This window comes from Callionymus lyra, chromosome 16, assembly GCF_982586985.1.
Source record: "Callionymus lyra chromosome 16, fCalLyr1.hap1.1, whole genome shotgun sequence".
NCBI lineage: Eukaryota > Metazoa > Chordata > Actinopteri > Syngnathiformes > Callionymidae > Callionymus > Callionymus lyra.
In genome coordinates, this window is record NC_141833.1 from 22,287,950 (window position 1) to 22,310,449 (window position 22,500).

Below are 22,500 nucleotides of genomic sequence, written 5' to 3' on the forward strand. Positions count from 1 at the left end.
AGTTTTTTTTTCTTCCATTACGTCTAAAAATGGAAGCAGAAATGGACTGAACACTGTGTCTATAACTCATGGTTCTTAACCTTCATTTTCACCAAAGACCAGTTTAATGTCATCATTATATTCATCCACCTTCAAATAAAAACATGTAAAGTTTGTATTTCGCTCATGTTCACTAGTTTAAGATGGTTCTCCAGTAAATAAACACATCATTTGTCGTGTACTCACTCAGCCACGGAGTGGTAGAGCTTCGCGATGCCCTGGTGGGTCCAGTCTTTGCCGAGCTGAGGCAGGATCTGCCCGAACACGTCGGACCTGCAAGAGTCCAGTAGATGTTAGACCGTGTTCAGAGAAGGTCACGGGAATGACCTTGAGCACATCATGAAGAACACGCTCCGGCACTGATGAGAAGCTCAGTGAGAGACACCAGATGTTCTCGTCAGGTCTGCTGTGGTCCTCACTGGCCGTGAGTAACCAGTGAGTCACGAGAACTTTAGGAACAAACTCACAGGAAGAGACATGTTTATAATTAAGACAAATCTAAATATTTGTATAACAGACACACTTTGAAGCAACAATGTTGGTAAAGTCAGGATCAAGCTGCGTTCAAAGACAACGAGGGACATGTTTGGATCGATATTATGTTATTAATTATATACAGTTAAGTTGTTATTTGACATAAACGAAGCAGTCGTACAAACATCAGGTCACAAAAATACAGATTTGTTAAAATGTTCCCATCGTTTTCAAAGCGGGAAAAGACAAACAAAAAACGACACATAATGAAAATGAAATAAAACAAGGGAGTGTGGAGTCAATGTCACTCTAGTATTGGGGAATTAAGAAAAGAAGAAAGTATTTGTGAGACAAGTTGAGTTTGTTAAAGTCTTTCTCTCCAAGACACAGTAACTTCTCATCATGACCATGTTTTAAACGTATTGCTTTATAAAGTTGCTCTGAAATCTGGACAAACGAGAGGTTACGAGAGTCCATTATGACGTAATAATGGCTTCACTCCTCCTCCCGCTGTTATCACGCTTTTTTTATACAACGAGTCCCTTGGAGGTGGAGACCATTGATGACGCACAGTGACAAACCTCCATGCTTGACCAATCACAGCAGAGTGGGTGTGGTCAACAAGATTTAATCTACAGAAAAACAAAGTGTTTTCTGTGGGCGGGGCTTGAGACCATTTAAAAAGCTACTAGAGTCCACTGTATCCTCTCGTCCTCAGAACGAAAAACGGTGCGAATATTTGTTATTGTTGAGCTTGCTTTGCTAAATTAAGATTTCTCGTTTTAAACGTTTCCTTCCATTTTCTTCAGATATTGTTGCTCCTTTCAAATCACTTCAGACTTACTGTGTGACAACATTCACAAAAACTACTCAACAAACCACTTTTCTTCAGTCGTCACATTACACAGTGAAAATAATCTCGTACTGCGATTACTGAGCTCGTACCATCAGTGGCTTCGTCTCTCAGTAAATGAACAATTTGCTGCTGACGCACTTGAACAGAATCAAAGATGTCTGGAGAAGAAAAGAGTTTGAACTTCACCGTCTTCCTTTATGTCATCTGAACCAGTTACAGTGATTTAGAAGACATTGATCAAGAGTGTGTGGATACGTATCACAGTACAAGGAAACGATATATAGAGATATATAATGATAATGTAGTAACAAGGATATATGTGTAGTATTGCCGAGTACTTGACAAAATCCAAACATCAGCTTTAAAAGCTGCTGGACTCGCTGTATCCTCTCGTCCTCAGTCATAAGTCCTTTCATTTGTTTTAAAAACCAAAATATGTCCAAACATCAGCTTTAAAAGGTGCTTGACTCACTGCATCCTCTCGTCCTCAGTCATAAGTCCTTTCATTTGTTTTCAAACCAAAATATGTCCAAACATCAGCTTTAAAAGCTGCTGGACTCACTGTATCCTCTCGTCCTCAGTCATAAGTGTTTTCATTTGTTTTAAAAACCAAAATATCTCCAAACATCAGCTTTAAAAGCTTCTGGACTCACTGTATCCTCTCGTCCTCAGTCATAAGTCCTTTCATTTGTTTTGAAAACAAAATATGTCCAAACATCAGCTTTAAAAGCTGCTTGACTCACTGTATCCTCTTGTCCTCAGTCATAAGTGTTTTCATTTGTTTTAAAAAACAAAATATGTCCAAACATCAGCTTTAAAAGCTGCTGGACTCGCTGTATCCTCTCGTCCTCAGTCATAAGTCCTTTCATTTGTTTTAAAAAACAAAATATGTCCAAACATCAGCTTTAAAAGCTGCTTGACTCACTGTATCCTCTCGTCCTCAGTCATAAGTCCTTTCATTTGTTTTAAAAACCAAAATATGTCCAAACATCAGCTTTAAAAGCTGCTTGACTCACTGTATCCTCTCGTCCTCAGTCATAAGTGTTTTCATTTGTTTTAAAAACCAAAATATGTCCAAACATCAGCTTTAAAAGCTGCTTGACTCACTGTATCCTCTCGTCCTCAGTCATAAGTGTTTTCATTTGTTTTAAAAACCAAAATATGTCCAAACATCAGCTTTAAAAGCTGCTTGACTCACTGTATCCTCTCGTCCTCAGTCGTAAGTGTTTTCATTTGTTTTAAAAACCAAAATATGTCCAAACATCAGCTTTAAAAGCTGCTTGACTCACTGTATCCTCTCGTCCTCAGTCATCATTCTTCCTCTAGCTGCTGAGGACGTAACAAATGCTTCCATCTAGAGGCCGGAAGTTTTATTGCACTTTATTGGGATTAAGAACCATAAAATGATATGTTTGAATTAAAATAGGTATAATAATAATAAATATTGCTAAATATTGATATGAAGTAATTAAAAAACAAAATGTTTTTTGTGTGAATAGTCTTTTACTTTAGCTTTTATGTCTATATTTAAAATAAAGATGACGTTCAAGTGTTAATAAAGCACTTAAACATATCCAGACATGTTTGAGAAGCACTTTAAAAAACGACACTACATTTCACACAATGTGTGTCAAGTTTTCCAAATTAAAAAAGTACTTTTCTACACTTTTGCTTCAGACTTAAGATTGTCATCGATATAAGGTTTGGTTCTTTTTTTAATCACCCATGATGCCTTTCTTCTCATCCACGTCGCCTTGAGAAAGATCTTGATCTCAACACGTCTGTTATTTGCTCAAATAAAATTTACATTAAATATTTATATATATATACTATATATTTTGTATTTTAAAATATTATAGAGGACATGAATAGATTCTTTCGAAACAATAAACGATCAATCACCAGCCGATCAATCATCGTGCGCGACCTACTTGGTGATGGTGCCGTCGATGTCGGAGATGATGACCTTGTCGTCCCAGTTCCACAGGTAGATGGTTCCCTCGCAGCGGCAGGTGCCCTGGTACTGAGTGGTGATGCTGAAGGTCACGTCGTTCGGACCCTCCTTCAGCTTGAGACTGGCCTGGTGAGACAACAACTTTTCAACTTTTGCAAAGGATAGGGCTAAACTGGACAGCCTTATTAAGAAGGCCGGTTACGTCCTAGGGCGCCCCCTGGATCCTGTGGAGGAAGTGTCTGGGGGGAGGATACAGAGCAAGCTGGCCTCCATGAGGAAGAACTTATCTCACCCTCTCCAGCACACACTGAGGGCATTGAGGAGCTCCATCAGTGATAGAATGCTCCATCCCAGGTGTGTGAGGGAGAGGTACCGCAGGTCCTTCCTCCCTGCTGCCATCAGACTCCACAACAAGAACACACCAAGATAATTATTTAACTGCACCTTTCTTGTTATTTTTTTTATTATATAATATAGTGCAGATTTATTTTCTATTCTATTTAGACTTTTTCTTTTCTTTTTTGGTGTTTTATTTTTTGGCATATTGCTGTTGTTAAACCGAATTTCCCCTCGCGGGACAATAAAGGATTCTGATTCTGATTCAACCACTAGAGGGAGCTCTGGCCTGATGAACGACTGTCATGAACGTCATTTAAATGGACCGACAACACAAAGCGAGAGCCACAGGAGTCGTTGGATCTACTGGAGAGACGCTTACGATCTGATCCGAGGACAGGCGAAGGGACTTCCTGTAGGTGTGCGCCCCGGGATGCTGAGGGGCGTCGCCCGCCTGGAGCCGGTCCTGGCAGGAGGCGGCGCTCAACTCCTTGGACTCCTCGTCGCTGGACGAGTCTCCGCTTTTAGCTCTTTAAGAAGGACACAATTATCATGTTTCTGTCGTGACAAACACACAACAATAGACACAAACTAGAAAATAATTAAATCACAAGCTTGAGCAAATATAGAGCGAGTTGATACATTTCAAGTCAAATATTCATTGTTAAAGAGCATTAGTCGGGAATAAGGCTGCACGATATATCCAAAGAATATTGATATCGCAATATTGACACGTGAGATATACATATCGAAAACATGTGATAATTTTTTTTATTGTGTAAATCAATCATTTTTAAATGCGCACTTCGACCAATCAGTGTCACGTTCTGTAAAGTTGTCAGTTTGTACTTCTATGTCTTGTTGTTGTTTACGTCTCCGTCCGTCTGTGAACTGTGCGGCGCAGCTTGTTAGACTCGGTTGCTATGACGACGCGTCTTGCCGGCGCTGACTTAGCTCAGTAGATCCACGGAAGTAAGACTATGCTGTGTCTAAAATCGCATACTTGCGTACTCAAAGTTAGTATTTTTAGTGCGTAAGAGCGTCTCAATTCTTAGTATGTAAATGTAGTGCTCCATACACACTAAATTGTCACTAAAACTCACACAAAACTGAGTATGGATCGATGGACACTTTCTACACTAAACAACTCCATCTTAGTGATGTTGTAAACGGAAGTTACATCATATATATAGGTGGCGCTAGTGTTCCTACAGCTGGTTGCAACCATTGTTAAATAGAAGTTAATAAGAAGAAGAAGAAGTTGTCGCATCATTTCCTGTTAGTGTGTAGCAGCAGAGTTTGATTTGAGACATACTATCTGTGGAGGATTAGTTCCTAGTTAGTACGTACACTATCCTGATGATACTAACTTCTAGTATACTAAGAGAAGACTGCGATTTGAGACATACTATCTGTGGAGGATTAGTTACTAGTTAGTACGTACACTATCCTGATGCATACTAACTTCTAGTGTACTAAGAGAAGACTGCGATTTGAGACATACTATCTGTGGAGGATTAGTTACTAGTTAGTACGTACACTATCCTGATGATACTAACTTCTAGTGTACTAAGAGAAGAATGCGATTTGAGACACAGCTCCAGACTCGAGGTCGCGTTTGAGATGTTTCGAGATTGCTTTAGACGTGGAATCGTTCACTCACAGCATCTTCTCGTGAGCGATGGACTGTCCTTCCTCCTCCAGGTGAGTTTCCTCCTTCGTCTCCATCTTCGTCTCCGACTGGACGGAGATAAAAGAGATGAACGGAGGTCGTCGCGTCACATACGACCTCGTGTCTTCTCACCTGTTTGATGGTGCTGTCGGCTCTTTTCCTCCAGAACCACCACCTCGCCGACTTCTTTGGCATCTTCTCCTTCACCCAGGCTTCCTCGGTGGCCTTGGACAGGAGGAGAGCGTCAGCCGAGCCGTCGTCACAGACTTTAAGGACCACTCACCTTTGGTAGGTTCTTCTGGAACGCCTGGAGACTCAGGATCAGAGGAGCTGCCAGCGTCCAGTTGTAATATCTGGCAGGAGGAGCAGAGGTGAGACACTCAGACGTGAGTCACTCCATGTATCTTCTCACCTGTTTCCGATCTTCACCACCAGGTTGGGGTTGTCGATGATCGCCGGGCTCTCGGCGAACTCGCTGTAAGTGATGATGTGTTCCATGAACTTCTCTGGAGAGAAGAAGCTCAACGTTAGACGAGTGGTTGAAGTTTGTGTTGTCAAGAGTTGATACGTATCATGATACAAACATATATAGTGATGCTGTAGTAACAAGTATATATGTGTAGTATTGTCCAGTACTTGACTCTGGTGTTGTGATAGTGTAGTAACAAGTATATATGTGTAGTATTGTCCAGTACTTGACTCTGGTGTTGTGATAGTGTAGTAACAAGGATATATGTGTAGTATTGTCCAGTACTTGACTCTGATGTTGTGATAGTGTAGTAACAAGTATATATGTGTAGTATTATCCAGTACTTGACTCTGGTGTTGTGATAGTGTAGTAACAAGGATATATGTGTAGTATTGTCCAGTACTTGACTCTGATGTTGTGATAGTGTAGTAACAAGTATATATGTGTAGTATTGTCCAGTACTTGACTCTGGTGTTGTGATAGTGTAGTAACAAGGATATACGTGTAGTATTGTCCAGTACTTGACTCTGGTGTTGTGATAGTGTAGTAACAAGTATATATGTGTAGTATTGTCCAGTACTTGACTCTGATGTTGTGATAGTGTAGTAACAAGTATATATGTGTAGTATTGTCCAGTACTTGACTCTGGTGTTGTGATAGTGATTTGTTTTCAAACCAAAATATGTCCAAAAATCAGCTTTAACAGCTGCTGTATCCTCTCGTCCTCAGTCATCACTCTTCCTTTAGATGCGGAGGAGGTAACAACTGCTGCCATCTAGAGGCCGGAAGTTTCACCGCAAAAAATATATTTTTTCTTACACCCCAATAGATTCTTGCTAACACACTTTCTTGACTGAGGACGAGAAGATACAGTGGACTCCAGCAGCTTGTATCCATCGCTAGATTCTTGCTAACACACTTTCTTGACTGAGGACTAGAGGATACAGTGGACTCCAGCAGCTTGTATCCATCGCTAGATTCTTGCTAACACACTTTCTTGACTGAGGACGAGAGGATACAGTGGACTCCAGCAGCTTGTATCCATCGCTAGATTCTTGCTAACACAATTTCTTGACTGAGGACGAGAGGATACAGTGGACTCCAGCAGCTTGTATCCATCGCTAGATTCTTGCTAACACAATTTCTTGACTGAGGACTAGAGGATACAGTGGACTCCAGCAGCTTGTATCCATCGCTAGATTCTTGCTAACACACTTTCTTGACTGAGGACGAGAGGATACAGTGGACTCCAGCAGCTTGTATCCATCGCTAGATTCTTGCTAACACACTTTCTTGACTGAGGACGAGAGGATACAGTGGACTCCAGCAGCTTGTATCCATCGTTAGATTCTTGCTAACACACTTTCTTGACTGAGGACTAGAGGATACAGTGGACTCCAGCAGCTTGTATCCATCGCTAGATTCTTGCTAACACACTTTCTTGACTGAGGACGAGAGGATACAGTGGACTCCAGCAGCTTGTATCCATCGCTAGATTCTTGCTAACACACTTTCTTGACTGAGGACGAGAGGATACAGTGGACTCCAGCAGCTTGTATCCATCGCTAGATTCTTGCTAACACACTTTCTTGACTGAGGGCGAGAGGATACAGTGGACTCCAACAGCTTGTATCCATCGCTAGATTCTTGCTAACACACTTTCTTGACTGAGGACGAGAGGATACAGTGGACTCCAGCAGCTTGTATCCATCGCTAGATTCTTGCTAACACACTTTCTTGACTGAGGACGAGAGGATACAGTGGACTCCAGCAGCTTGTATCCATCGCTAGATTCTTGCTAACACACTTTCTTGACTGAGGACGAGAGGATACAGTGGACTCCAGCAGCTTGTATCCATCGCTAGATTCTTGCTAACACACTTTCTTGACTGAGGACGAGAGGATGCAGTGGACTCCAGCAGCTTGTATCCATCGCTAGATTCTTGCTAACACACTTTCTTGACTGAGGACGAGAGGATGCAGTGGACTCCAGCAGCTTGTATCCATCACTAGATTCTTGCTAACACACTTTCTTGACTGAGGATGAGAGGATGCAGTGGACTCCAGCAGCTTGTATCCATCGCTAGATTCTTGCTAACACACTTTCTTGACTGAGGACGAGAGGATGCAGTGGACTCCAGCAGCTTGTATCCATCGCTAGATTCTTGCTAACACACTTTCTTGACTGAGGATGAGAGGATGCAGTGGACTCCAGCAGCTTGTATCCATCGCTAGATTCTTGCTAACACAATTTCTTGACTGAGGACGAGAGGATGCAGTGGACTCCAGCAGCTTGTATCCATCGCTAGATTCTTGCTAACACACTTTCTTGACTGAGGACGAGAGGATACAGTGGACTCCAGCAGCTTGTATCCATCGCTAGATTCTTGCTAACACACTTTCTTGACTGAGGACGAGAGGATACAGTGGACTCCAGCAGCTTGTATCCATCGCTAGATTCTTGCTAACACACTTTCTTGACTGAGGACGAGAGGATGCAGTGGACTCCAACAGCTTGTATCCATCACTAGATTCTTGCTAACACACTTTCTTGACTGAGGACGAGAGGATACAGTGGACTCCAGCAGCTTGTATCCATCGCTAGATTCTTGCTAACACACTTTCTTGACTGAGGACGAGAGGATACAGTGGACTCCAGCAGCTTGTATCCATCGCTAGATTCTTGCTAACACACTTTCTTGACTGAGGACGAGAGGATGCAGTGGACTCCAGCAGCTTGTATCCATCACTAGATTCTTGCTAACACACTTTCTTGACTGAGGACGAGAGGATACAGTGGACTCCAGCAGCTTGTATCCATCGCTAGATTCTTGCTAACACACTTTCTTGACTGAGGACAAGAGGATGCAGTGGACTCCAGCAGCTTGTATCCATCGCTAGATTCTTGCTAACACACTTTCTTGACTGAGGACGAGAGGATACAGTGGACTCCAGCAGCTTGTATCCATCGCTAGATTCTTGCTAACACACTTTCTTGACTGAGGACAAGAGGATACAGTGGACTCCAGCAGCTTGTATCCATCGCTAGATTCTTGCTAACACACTTTCTTGACTGAGGACGAGAGGATACATTGGACTCCAGCAGCTTGTATCCATCGCTAGATTCTTGCTAACACACTTTCTTGACTGAGGACAAGAGGATGCAGTGGACTCCAGCAGCTTGTATCCATCGCTAGATTCTTGCTAACACACTTTCTTGACTGAGGACGAGAGGATACGTGGACTCCAGCAGCTTGTATCCATCGCTAGATTCTTGCTAACACACTTTCTTGACTGAGGACGAGAGGATACGTGGACTCCAGCAGCTTGTATCCATCGCTAGATTCTTGCTAACACACTTTCTTGACTGAGGACGAGAGGATACGTGGACTCCAGCAGCTTGTATCCATCGCTAGATTCTTGCTAACACACTTTCTTGACTGAGGACGAGAGGATGCAGTGGACTCCAGCAGCTTGTATCCATCGCTAGATTCTTGCCAACACACTTTCTTGACTGAGGACGAGAGGATGCAGTGGACTCCAGCAGCTTGTATCCATCGCTAGATTCTTGTTAACACACTTTCTTGACTGAGGACGAGAGGATACAGTGGACTCCAGCAGATTGTATCCATCGCTAGATTCTTGCTAACACACTTTCTTGACTGAGGACGAGAGGATGCAGTGGACTCCAGCAGCTTGTATCCATCGCTAGATTCTTGCTAACACACTTTCTTGACTGAGGACGAGAGGATACAGTGGACTCCAGCAGCTTGTATCCATCGCTAGATTCTTGCTAACACATTTTCTTGACTGAGGACGAGAGGATACAGTGGACTCTAGCATCTTGTATCCATCGCTAGATTCTTGCTAACACACTTTCTTGACTGAGGACGAGAGGATACGTGGACTCCAGCAGCTCGTATCCATCGCTAGAGTCTTGCTAACACACTTTCTTGACTGAGGACGAGAGGATACGTGGACTCCAGCAGCTTGTATCCATCGCTAGATTCTTGCTAACACACTTTCTTGACGGAGGACGAGAGGATACAGTGGACTCCAGCAGCTTGTACTGCTAGATTCTTGCTAACACACTTTCTTGACTGAGGACAAGAGGATACAGTGGACTCCAGCAGCTTGTATCCATCGCTAGATTCTTGCTAACACACTTTCTTGACGGAGGACGAGAGGATACAGTGGACTCCAGCAGCTTGTATTGCTAGATTCTTGCTAACACACTTTCTTGACTGAGGACGAGAGGATACGTGGACTCCAGCAGCTTGTATCCATCGCTAGATTCTTGCTAACACACTTTCTTGACGGAGGACGAGAGGATACAGTGGACTCCAGCAGCTTGTATTGCTAGATTCTTGCTAACACACTTTCTTGACTGAGGACGAGAGGATACAGTGGACTCCAGCAGCTTGTATCCATCGCTAGATTCTTGCTAACACACTTTCTTGACTGAGGACGAGAGGATACAGTGGACTCCAGCAGCTTGTATCCATCGCTAGATTCTTGCTAACACACTTTCTTGACTGAGGACGAGAGGATGCAGTGGACTCCAGCAGCTTGTATCCATCGCTAGATTCTTGCTAACACACTTTCTTGACTGAGGACGAGAGGATACAGTGGACTCCAGCAGCTTGTATCCATCGCTAGATTCTTGCTAACACACTTCCTTGATTGAGGACGAGAGGATACAGTGGACTCCAGCAGCTTGTATCCATCGCTAGATTCTTGCTAACACACTTTCTTGACTGAGGACGAGAGGATGCAGTGGACTCCAGCAGCTTGTATCCATCGCTAGATTCTTGCTAACACACTTTCTTGACTGAGGACGATAGGATACAGTGGACTCCAGCAGCTTGTATCCATCGCTAGATTCTTGCTAACACACTTCCTTGACTGAGGACGAGAGGATACAGTGGACTCCAGCAGCTTGTATCCATCGCTAGATTCTTGCTAACACACTTTCTTGACTGAGGACGAGAGGATGCAGTGGACTCCAGCAGCTTGTATCCATCGCTAGATTCTTGCTAACACACTTTCTTGACTGAGGACGAGAGGATACAGTGGACTCCAGCAGCTTGTATCCATCGCTAGATTCTTGCTAACACACTTCCTTGACTGAGGACGAGAGGATACAGTGGACTCCAGCAGCTTGTATCCATCGCTAGATTCTTGCTAACACACTTTCTTGACTGAGGACGAGAGGATGCAGTGGACTCCAGCAGCTTGTATCCATCGCTAGATTCTTGCTAACACTTTCTTGACTGAGGACGAGAGGATACAGTGGACTCCAGCAGCTTGTATCCATCGCTAGATTCTTGCTAACACACTTTCTTGACTGAGGACGAGAGGATACAGTGGACTCCAGCAGCTTGTATCCATCGTTAGATTCTTGCTAACACACTTTCTTGACTGAGGACTAGAGGATACAGTGGACTCCAGCAGCTTGTATCCATCGCTAGATTCTTGCTAACACTTTCTTGACTGAGGACGAGAGGATACAGTGGACTCCAGCAGCTTGTATCCATCGCTAGATTCTTGCTAACACACTTTCTTGACTGAGGACGAGAGGATACAGTGGACTCCAGCAGCTTGTATCCATCGCTAGATTCTTGCTAACACACTTTCTTGACTGAGGACGAGAGGATACAGTGGACTCCAGCAGCTTGTATCCATCGTTAGATTCTTGCTAACACACTTTCTTGACTGAGGACTAGAGGATACAGTGGACTCCAGCAGCTTGTATCCATCGCTAGATTCTTGCTAACACTTTCTTGACTGAGGACGAGAGGATGCAGTGGACTCCAGCAGCTTGTATCCATCGCTAGATTCTTGCTAACACACTTTCTTGACTGAGGACGAGAGGATGCAGTGGACTCCAGCAGCTTGTATCCATCGCTAGATTCTTGCTAACACACTTTCTTGACTGAGGACGATAGGATACAGTGGACTCCAGCAGCTTGTATCCATCGCTAGATTCTTGCTAACACACTTTCTTGACTGAGGACGAGAGGATACAGTGGACTCCAGCAGCTTGTATCCATCGCTAGATTCTTGCTAACACACTTTTTTGACTGAGGACGAGAGGATACAGTGGACTCCAGCAGCTTGTATCCATTGCTAGATTCTTGCTAACACACTTTCTTGACTGAGGACGAGAGGATACAGTGGACTCCAGCAGCTTGTATCCATCGCTAGATTCTTGCTAACACACTATCTTGACTGAGGACCAGAGGATACAGTGGGCTCCAGCAGCTTGTATCCATCGCAAGATTCTTGCTAACACACTTTCTTGACTGAGGACGAGAGGATACAGTGGACTCCAGCAGCTTGTATCCATCGCTAGATTCTTGCTAACACACTTTCTTGACTGAGGACGAGAGGATGCAGTGGACTCCAGCAGCTTGTATCCATCGCTAGATTCTTGCTAACACACTTTCTTGACTGAGGACGAGAGGATACAGTGGACTCCAGCAGCTTGTATCCATCGCTAGATTCTTGCTAACACACTTCCTTGACTGAGGACGAGAGGATGCAGTGGACTCCAGCAGCTTGTATCCATCGCTAGATTCTTGCTAACACACTTTCTTGACTGAGGACGATAGGATACAGTGGACTCCAGCAGCTTGTATCCATCGCTAGATTCTTGCTAACACTTTCTTGACTGAGGACGAGAGGATACAGTGGACTCCAGCAGCTTGTATCCATCGCTAGATTCTTGCTAACACTTTCTTGACTGAGGACGAGAGGATGCAGTGGACTCCAGCAGCTTGTATCCATCGCTAGATTCTTGCTAACACTTTCTTGACTGAGGACGATAGGATACAGTGGACTCCAGCAGCTTGTATCCATCGCTAGATTCTTGCTAACACTTTCTTGACTGAGGACGAGAGGATGCAGTGGACTCCAGCAGCTTGTATCCATCGCTAGATTCTTGCTAACACTTTCTTGACTGAGGACGAGAGGATACAGTGGACTCCAGCAGCTTGTATCCATCGCTAGATTCTTGCTAACACACTTTCTTGACTGAGGACGAGAGGATACAGTGGACTCCAGCAGCTTGTATCCATCGTTAGATTCTTGCTAACACACTTTCTTGACTGAGGACTAGAGGATACAGTGGACTCCAGCAGCTTGTATCCATCGCTAGATTCTTGCTAACACTTTCTTGACTGAGGACGAGAGGATACAGTGGACTCCAGCAGCTTGTATCCATCGCTAGATTCTTGCTAACACACTTTCTTGACTGAGGACGAGAGGATACAGTGGAATCCAGCAGCCTGTATCCATCGCTAGATTCTTGCTAACACACTTTCTTGACTGAGGACGAGAGGATGCAGTGGACTCCAGCAGCTTGTATCCATCGCTAGATTCTTGTTAACACACTTTCTTGACTGAGGACGAGAGGATACAGTGGACTCCAGCAGCTTGTATCCATCGCTAGATTCTTGCTAACACACTTTCTTGACTGAGGACGAGAGGATGCAGTGGACTCCAGCAGCTTGTATCCATCGCTAGATTCTTGCTAACACACTTTCTTGACTGAGGACGAGAGGATACAGTGGACTCCAGCAGCTTGTATCCATCGCTAGATTCTTGCTAACACTTTCTTGACTGAGGACGAGAGGATACAGTGGACTCCAGCAGCTTGTATCCATTGCTAGATTCTTGCTAACACTTTCTTGACTGAGGACGAGAGGATACAGTGGACTCCAGCAGCTTGTATCCATCGCTAGATTCTTGCTAACACTTTCTTGACTGAGGACGAGAGGATACAGTGGACTCCAGCAGCTTGTATCCATCGCTAGATTCTTGCTAACACACTTTCTTGACTGAGGACGAGAGGATGCAGTGGACTCCAGCAGCTTGTATCCATCGCTAGATTCTTGTTAACACACTTTCTTGACTGAGGACGAGAGGATACAGTGGACTCCAGCAGCTTGTATCCATCGCTAGATTCTTGCTAACACACTTTCTTGACTGAGGACGAGAGGATGCAGTGGACTCCAGCAGCTTGTATCCATCGCTAGATTCTTGCTAACACACTTTCTTGACTGAGGACGAGAGGATACAGTGGACTCCAGCAGCTTGTATCCATCGCTAGATTCTTGCTAACACACTTTCTTGACTGAGGACGAGAGGATGCAGTGGACTCCAGCAGCTTGTATCCATTGCTAGATTCTTGCTAACACTTTCTTGACTGAGGACGAGAGCATACAGTGGACTCCAGCAGCTTGTATCCATCGCTAGATTCTTGCTAACACTTTCTTGACTGAGGACGAGAGGATACAGTGGACTCCAGCAGCTTGTATCCATCGCTAGATTCTTGCTAACACTTTCTTGACTGAGGACGAGAGGATACAGTGGACTCCAGCAGCTTGTATCCATCGCTAGATTCTTGCTAACACACTTTCTTGACTGAGGACGAGAGGATACAGTGGACTCCAGCAGCTTGTATCCATCGCTAGATTCTTGCTAACACACTATCTTGACTGAGGACCAGAGGATACAGTGGGCTCCAGCAGCTTGTATCCATCGCTAGATTCTTGCTAACACACTTTCTTGACTGAGGACGAGAGGATACAGTGGACTCCAGCAGCTTGTATCCATCGCTAGATTCTTGCTAACACTTTCTTGACTGAGGACGAGAGGATACGTGGACTCCAGCAGCTGTTATCATCTCACGTACCTTTGGATATCTCGGCGTTCTCCGTCAGACCGCCGCACAGGGAGAGCGTGACGTCAGGAAGGTCGCTGGCCGAGTCGGAGAGACACTCGGTGCCGCTGTCGGCGGCGGCGCTGCCCACGGACTGCGGCGACTGAGAACCCGAGTGGATCTCTGAGTCCATCCAGTGCTTGGCGGCCGCTTCAGCCTCGCTGTCCAAGAGTCACAAGAAGCTGTTTTGTCATCGCCTCGAAACAGAAACGTTGTGAATGAACCCAGAGACTGGTTTGTATTCTGACCTCTTGGGGAAGTATCTCGCCGCCACGTCGGGCTCCAGGACATTCAGGTCGTCGAGGTAGATGTCCTCAGGACCCTGATGCTGGCTCCGCTTCGGGACGCCTGTGAGCAGAGACCACCATCAGAAAGACACACCTCTGCCGAGACCCCGTTTACACCTGAATCTTTATTCGTTTACCAATATTACTGACCTACATTTATCAAGTAGAAAATACTTTTAAATGATTAATTGTTGCTTTTCCTAAAATCAACTACTAGATTTTTTTATGCAGGAGTGGAGAAGAAAAGGTGCTCCTCCTGCAGAGAGCGACAGATCCTTCAACAGATGTGTGGATCCAGATGGATATCGATCATCAACATCAACATTTTTGGGAAAATATTGAAATGTGTTCAATCATTTTGAGTTATTTTTGCTAACAGATGGACGATGTGAGAGAAACAATCCAGTAGTTGTATTAGAAAAATATAATAAGAATCTCTTCATCAACATTTTCACTCGTCAACCATTATTATTATTCGCCTGCATTTATATCAAAGAAGGGAAACAAAGACTCAAACATTGACCAGTGAATTATACTTGAGAAGATACACATCTTAAAGATGTCCAACATTAGACAAGCTTTATGGTGTTTTTTCTGTTGCTAAAATATACAATTTGAGAATATTTGGCTTATTTGTGGGTTTTTTGTCGTCATGTAGGTGTGAAGAATCCTTCAAAATATTTGTGGATCAAGATGCAACGTCATCAATATTTACTCAACTATTCATATCCTATTGTTAACTTTTCCCAGGAAAAATCTTTGAATCCATTTTTTTCAAAATCCGAATCAATAATGTTTATAAGCCAAGAGTGACAATGACTAAAATATATCGGAAAATATAAATGTATTACTAAAATATAATAAAAAGATACAAATAAATGAATAAAATATAATGAAAATACAAATCAATGAATGAAATATAATTAAAAAAAAAACAAATAAATAAAATGTAATTAAAAATACAAATAAATCAATATAATCTAAAAATAAATGACTAAAATCTAAAAATTAAATACAAATAAATGAATAAAATATAATACAAATCCAAATAAATAAATAAAATGTAATTAAAAATACAAATAAATCAATATAATCTAAAAATAAATGACTAAAATCTAAAAATTAAATACAAATACATGAATAAAATATAATACAAATACAAATAAATGACTAAAATCTAAAAATGAAATACAAATAAATGAATAAAATATAATAAAAATACAAATAAATGAATAAAATATAATAAAAATACAAATAAATGAATAAAATATAAATTGAAAAATACAAATATATAAAACAAGTTTAAAAGAGAGATTATTAAGAGGCCTATTCAATTATTTTTGCTAACAGATGGAGTTTAAAATAAACTGTTTTAATTTCATAGAAGAAGAACTTAGTGAAATCAATAAATAAAGGAACTTCAATGACCTTTCTTCTTGGACGGGGAGTCTGAGGTGAGGCTGCTGGCCGGGGTGGACGTCATGGGCTCAGGCTCGCTGCCGCTGACGGGGCTGAGAGAGTCGGCGCCGCTGACCTCCGGGTCCGGGGTCACTGCCGGGTCCGGGGTCACAGCCGGGTCCGGGGTCACAGCCGGGTCCGGGGTCACAGCCGGGCCCGTGGGCGTGCGAGGCTCGGGCTTGACGATGGTGCACATGGAGGACGAGACCTTCTCCACCTCGCTGTCCTCCTCCATGGCTTCGGTGCTGAGGATGACGCGGAAGTGCGTGTTCTCCGACGGCGTGATGGTCACGGTCCTGAGCAGGTCCGGCCGATCCTTCTTGGTCACCTGCGGAGACCAGGGTTTTAGACTCGGTTTTAAGCTCCTGCAGAGGATCCTTCTTACCCTGGTGGTCTCTGGGAACTCCCCCCACGTCCACTGCATGTGAGACTCGGCTCGGAGCAAACTCTCCGACGGCTTCAGCAGCAGCTCGGAGTCGCTCTTGGGAGAATAAGCCTGAGACAGACTGTGACTGAGAGACACGTATTAAAATATGTTAAAACATGTTCATCTGATGGAGAAATGTTAACATCAGTTTGAAACACTTAAAGATAGTTGAACCACATTCTTGAACACGTGTAAAGATGTCCTCAGGTAATCTGTGTAAATTATAGAGATATGGCAAATAAATGAATAAAATATAATAAAAAATCCAAATAAATAAAATATAATATAAAATCCAAATAAATAAATGATATATTATTAAAAATCCAAATAAATAAATCAAATATATAATCCAAATAAATAAAATATTATTAAAAATCCAAATAAATGAATAAAATATAATAAAAACCCAAATAAATAAATCAAATGTAATAAAAAAAATCCAAATAAATAAATAAAATATAATAAGAAATATAAATAAATGAATAAAATATAATAAAAAATCAAAATAAATGAATAAAATGTAATAAAAAAAATCAAAATAAATGAATAAAATATAATACAAATTCCTACTAAATGAATAAAATATAATACACATTCCTACTAAATGAATAAAATATTATTTAAAATCCAAATAAATGAATAAATTATAATTAGAAATCCAAATCAATAAATAAAATATAATATAAAATCCAAATAAATAAAATATTATTAAAAATCCAAATAAATAAATAAAATGTAATAAAACAATCCAAATAAATGAATAAAATGTAATGAAAAAAATCCAAAGAAATGAATAACATATTAATACAAATACAAAGAAATGAATAAAATATAATAAGAAATCCGGTTAAATGAATAAAATATTATTAAAAATCCAAATAAATGAATAAAATATAATTAGAAATCCAAATAAATGAATAAAATATAATAAAAAATCCAAATAAATAAAATATAATATAAAATCCAAATAAATAAATGATATATTATTAAAAATCCAAATAAATAAAATATTATTAAAAATCCAAATAAATGAATAAAATATAATAAAAACCCAAATAAATAAATCAAATGTAATAAAAAAAATCCAAATAAATAAATAAAATATAATATAAAATCCTAATAAATAAATTATATATAATAAAAATCCAAATAAATGAATAAAATATAATAAGAAATATAAATAAATGAATAAAATATAATAAAAAAAATCCAAATAAATGAATAAAATGTAATAAAAAAATCCAAATAAATGAATAAAATATAATACAAATTCCTACTAAATGAATAAAATATAATACAAATTCATACTAAATGAATAAAATATTATTTAAAATCCAAATAAATGAATAAAATATAATTAGAAATCCAAATAAATAAATAAAATATAATATAAAATCCAAATAAATAAAATATTATTAAAAATCCAAATAAATAAATAAAATGTAATAAAAAAATCCAAATAAATGAATAAAATGTAATGAAAAAAATCCAAAGAAATGAATAAAATATTAATACAAATACAAAGAAATGAATAAAATATAATAAGAAATCCGGTTAAATGAATAAAATATTATTAAAAATCCAAATAAATAAATAAAATATAATTAGAAATACAAATAAATGAATAAAATATTAATAAAAATACAAATAAATGAATAAAATATAATTAGAAATACAAATAAATGAATAAATTAAAATAAGAAATCCAGATAAATAAAATATTATTAAAAATACGAATAAATGAATAAAATACAATACAAATGTCAAATAAATGAATAAAATATAATATAAAATCTAGATAAATAAATAAATATTATCAAAAATACAAATAAATGAATCAAATACAATAAAAATTCCAAATAAATGAATAAAATACAATGGAAATAAATAAACAAATAAACACATTTTAAACTAATTGAACTTTTAAAATACAAAGTGTGGTGACGTCACTAAACTCTTCACACACCTGGCACTCGCCGGCCAGTCTCCGTCAGACATGGCATAGCCGTCGAGGTTGTGTCGTGATGAGGGTAGTTTGGGGTCGATGTCTCTGAGGGTGGAGATCGAAGGTGACCTGAAACAAATCCACGTGAGCCTCAGCTCGACATGTGTTTCTGTCATCAGATCTACCTGGAGACGTGAACCGCAACCTCTTCGTCGGAGCTCATGTCCATCTCGAAGATCTCCTCGCTCTGTCCGGCGCTGGTGTTAGCGTTAGCAGCGTTAGCAGCATTAGCAGCGTTAGCAGCGTTAGCGGCTGACATGGGGGGGGTCAGCTCCTCGCGCCGAGGGTCTCCTTTGTGCTTCTTCCTGCGGCGCTTCTTCTTCTTGGTGGTGCCCGGCGTGGGCGCCGGAGGGTCGGGCGGGTCCTCCGGGTCCACCGGGTCGTCCTCCAGGACGTTGGGCGCCCTCTGCTCCACCTCGGAGATCCAGAAGAGGTGGCTGTCGGTGGGGATGGGGGAGGTGGCCAGGTGTGCCGGGACCAGCTGCTGCACGAGGGAAACCTCATCGTCATCCAAACCATAAGATTGATTAAGATGAATTAAGAGGATCATTTATTAACGAGAGTAGAAAAGTATGAAGTGAGAATCATTAACAAGGATTTAATTCTGTTTAAGGGAGAATTTTTTAATCTCTAGGGAAGCTTTTCCCCCGTTTGAAGATGAATTGATGAAATAATCTTGTGTTCATATGAAGCTTACATTAACCTTAAAGTTTTACCTTACCTTACCTTACCTGATGAATACAACTAGACATTCATTTGCATAATTCAAAGTAATGAAGCATTAGACATAAATTAGACTTCACTTTTTCCAATGACTTTCCTTTTGCAAGAGAAAGACATTTGTTATTCACAGAGTCATCTTCAATTAAGATGCTTTAATTAATTAAAAAATAAAAAAATGAATAAAATGTAATACAAATATCCAAATAAATGAATAAAATATAATAATAAAAAAATTAATAAAATATAATTAGAAATCCAAATAAATAAATAAAACATATGAAAAAAAGAAGAATAAAATATAATCAAAAATCCAAATAAATAAAATATAATATAAAATCCAAATACATGAATAAAATATAATAAAAACATACAAATATGACTAAAATATAAAAGAAATACAAACAAATGAATAAAATATGATGAAAAGAATCAAATAAATGAATCAAATATAATAAAAAGATCCAAATAAATAAATAGAAAATCCAAATAAATGAATAAAATATTCAAATAAAATTCAAATAAATAAATGAAATATAATAGAAAATCCAAATAAATGAATAAAATGTAATAGAGGTTTTTTCAGTACTTTTTTTGTTCTTTTTATAGGAAAAGTGGTGGAAAAAAGGCAACACTTTACTATTATTATTATATACATTTATTTAACATGTCATAATTATTTGTATATTTGAATCTAAATTTAAATCATTTTTAAAGTAAATATTAAAACCTGTCCAGTGATATTAAACGTATGAGGCGTATCATAATAAATGTATCACAGTGTCGCCTCAAATACAGTGGTTTGTTTGTGAAGCACTCACGTTCAGTAGCTCAGCTTCTTGGACGAAGAAGGCTTCTCCGTTGTCTCCCAGCTTCATGTGCAGCTCCACGGGTTCTCCGTTCACCTCGATGTCGATCTGAGGAGCAAACGTTGACCTTTAACCTTCACGCATCAGAACATCTCACCATCAATGAAGTTAGAAACCTTTTAAAAACCCAGGATCCTCTGAGGCTCAGAACTGGGACATGTTTCCAGGCCAGAAGCCTCAGAGACTCACAGAGTTTAGTGGCTTCAAGGTCGTCTGCTGCGAGAAGAACTTGATGCAGAGATAGTTTAACGCCAAACAATTACGAAGAAACGACTGTATTCAAAGACAGATCCTGCATCATGAAGAGCTTCATTTGTGGACCTGAAATAAAATATTTGTAGTATTGTCCAGTACTTGACTCTGGTGTTGTGATAGTGTAGCAACAAGTATATATGTGTAGTATTGTCCAGTACTTGACTCTGGTGTTGTGATAGTGTACTAACAAGTATATATGTGTAGTATTGTCCAGTACTTGACTCTGGTGTTGTGATAGTGTAGTAACAAGTATATATGTGTACGTATTGTCAAGTACTTGACTTTGGTGTTGTGATAGTGTAGTAACAAGTATATATGTGTAGTATTGTCCAGTACTTGACTCTGGTGTTGTGATAGTGTAGTAACAAGTATACATGTTTAGTATTGTCCAGTACTTGACTCTGGTGTTGTGATAGTGTAGTAACAAGTATATATGTGTAGTATTGTCCAGTACTTGACTCTGGTGTTGTGATAGTGAATGTATCCTCTCGTCCTCAGTCTTAACTACTTTCATTTGTTTTCAAACCAAAATATGTCCAAACATCAGCTTTAAAAGCTGCTGGACTCACTGTATCCTCTCTTCCTCAGTCATCACTAGGCATCTCACAGGATTTGATTCTGACTTTAGCAGAACAAACGCTGTGAATATTTGCTTGTTAATTGTAAATAAATAAATGAACATCGATACAGTATCATGAAAGAATTTTGCGACATTAAAGTTCATCAATATTTTCTTACACTTCTACAAAAATATCACGTTTGACTGTAAACATGTTGGATGTTAGTCCAGCAGAGAGAGTGAAAACAGACTGAAAGATAAACGAGAGGAAAGAAAGGCTAACAAAAATAAAAAATCATTTTAAATTAATCATTACAGTATATTGGACAAATTAAGTTATTCAAGTAAATAATATTTTCTAACAACACTTAGTAACGACTTCAAAAATCAGAAAGTCAAGATACATTTTGGTTAAAAAGAGGAAAAACGGGTTGAAAAAGTGTAACGACAACAAATCAAGAGGAAAATAAATGTAAGAAAATAAGAAACCATCATCATCTCTATTATTATTCAACTCTTCGATCAAGTTCCTCCTCTCAACACTTTCATCTGCTTTTCTTCTCTTTTTTCTATTTCCTGGCAAACGACGCCGAGTCGACATGACGTTAAACGACAGACTCTTTATTGGCCGAAGGTTCAATTCCCACTTTGTGCGCTTCGTGGTTCGACCTCAAAAGAAAAGGTTTGTCGAGTCATTTGCTGAAGTGTGTATTTATGAGGATCACATGACTGAGCTCTGGTTACATGAATAAGCGGTTACACAACACTGGCTTTGCTTCGCTTGTTCTCTTCCTCTTCTTCCTCTTCCTCTTCTTCTTCCTCTTCTTCTTCCCACGCATTCAAGTTGTAGGGCTGTTGCCATGGAAACCGCTCATTCATTCCTCCTCTCCGGACCATCAGCATTCAGGGTTCGGTGCTGAGGCGGCGTCGACCCCACGAACCATCGCTCGGTTCTTCACCCGGAGCAGGTCGTCCGGGTTTGGAGGCGAAGGAACGTGAGTTCAGAGAGACGGAGGGAGAACTTGATTCGGTGAACAATGGCGAGCTGATGGAAACACAGCTTCCAGGAAAAATCCCAGACGTTGTGGGTGAAAAAAATGCCTGGAATTCTTGTGATCCCGACTTTTGTTTACCTTCGACGACGACGTTTTCATGTGAAAACAATCACGTCTTGGACACATTTAAACACGTTCTTCTCGCACAGATTGAAGCTTCGTTTTGATATTTTTGAGATAATCCAAGGAACGACTGCGATTGTCGACGAGAAGCTGAACGTTAAGAATAACTGGATCGATGCTGAGTCACGACGTCATTTTGAATCAAATCAACGAAAAAATGTCCAACATAGAGAAAGAAACTTTTATTATCTTCTTAATTTAATCAGCGTTTGTTTTA

At 40.2% G+C, this 22,500-nt stretch overlaps 1 protein-coding gene across 4 annotated transcripts in view; it reads right to left on the bottom strand.

Annotated features, from left to right (window-relative positions):
* lpin2 (lipin 2) overlaps positions 1 to 22,500 on the bottom strand; it is a 37,390-nt gene that overhangs the window by 6,177 nt on the left and 8,713 nt on the right. For 3 of the 4 annotated variants that reach the window (XM_087810579.1, XM_087810580.1, XM_087810582.1), the window contains exons 3-16: positions 20,244 to 20,339; positions 18,828 to 19,186; positions 18,664 to 18,771; positions 16,656 to 16,782; positions 16,241 to 16,598; positions 14,774 to 14,873; positions 14,499 to 14,686; positions 5,744 to 5,837; positions 5,615 to 5,684; positions 5,464 to 5,556; positions 5,323 to 5,399; positions 4,042 to 4,189; positions 3,301 to 3,449; positions 226 to 312 (exon numbers count right to left, since the gene is read on the bottom strand). In XM_087810579.1, the coding sequence (XP_087666705.1) occupies positions 226 to 312; positions 3,301 to 3,449; positions 4,042 to 4,189; positions 5,323 to 5,399; positions 5,464 to 5,556; positions 5,615 to 5,684; positions 5,744 to 5,837; positions 14,499 to 14,686; positions 14,774 to 14,873; positions 16,241 to 16,598; positions 16,656 to 16,782; positions 18,664 to 18,771; positions 18,828 to 19,186; positions 20,244 to 20,339 (2,054 nt within the window). The remainder of the gene's footprint in view (positions 1 to 225; positions 313 to 3,300; positions 3,450 to 4,041; positions 4,190 to 5,322; positions 5,400 to 5,463; positions 5,557 to 5,614; positions 5,685 to 5,743; positions 5,838 to 14,498; positions 14,687 to 14,773; positions 14,874 to 16,240; positions 16,599 to 16,655; positions 16,783 to 18,663; positions 18,772 to 18,827; positions 19,187 to 20,243; positions 20,340 to 22,500) is intronic. The other variant, XM_087810581.1, reaches the window with a different exon arrangement.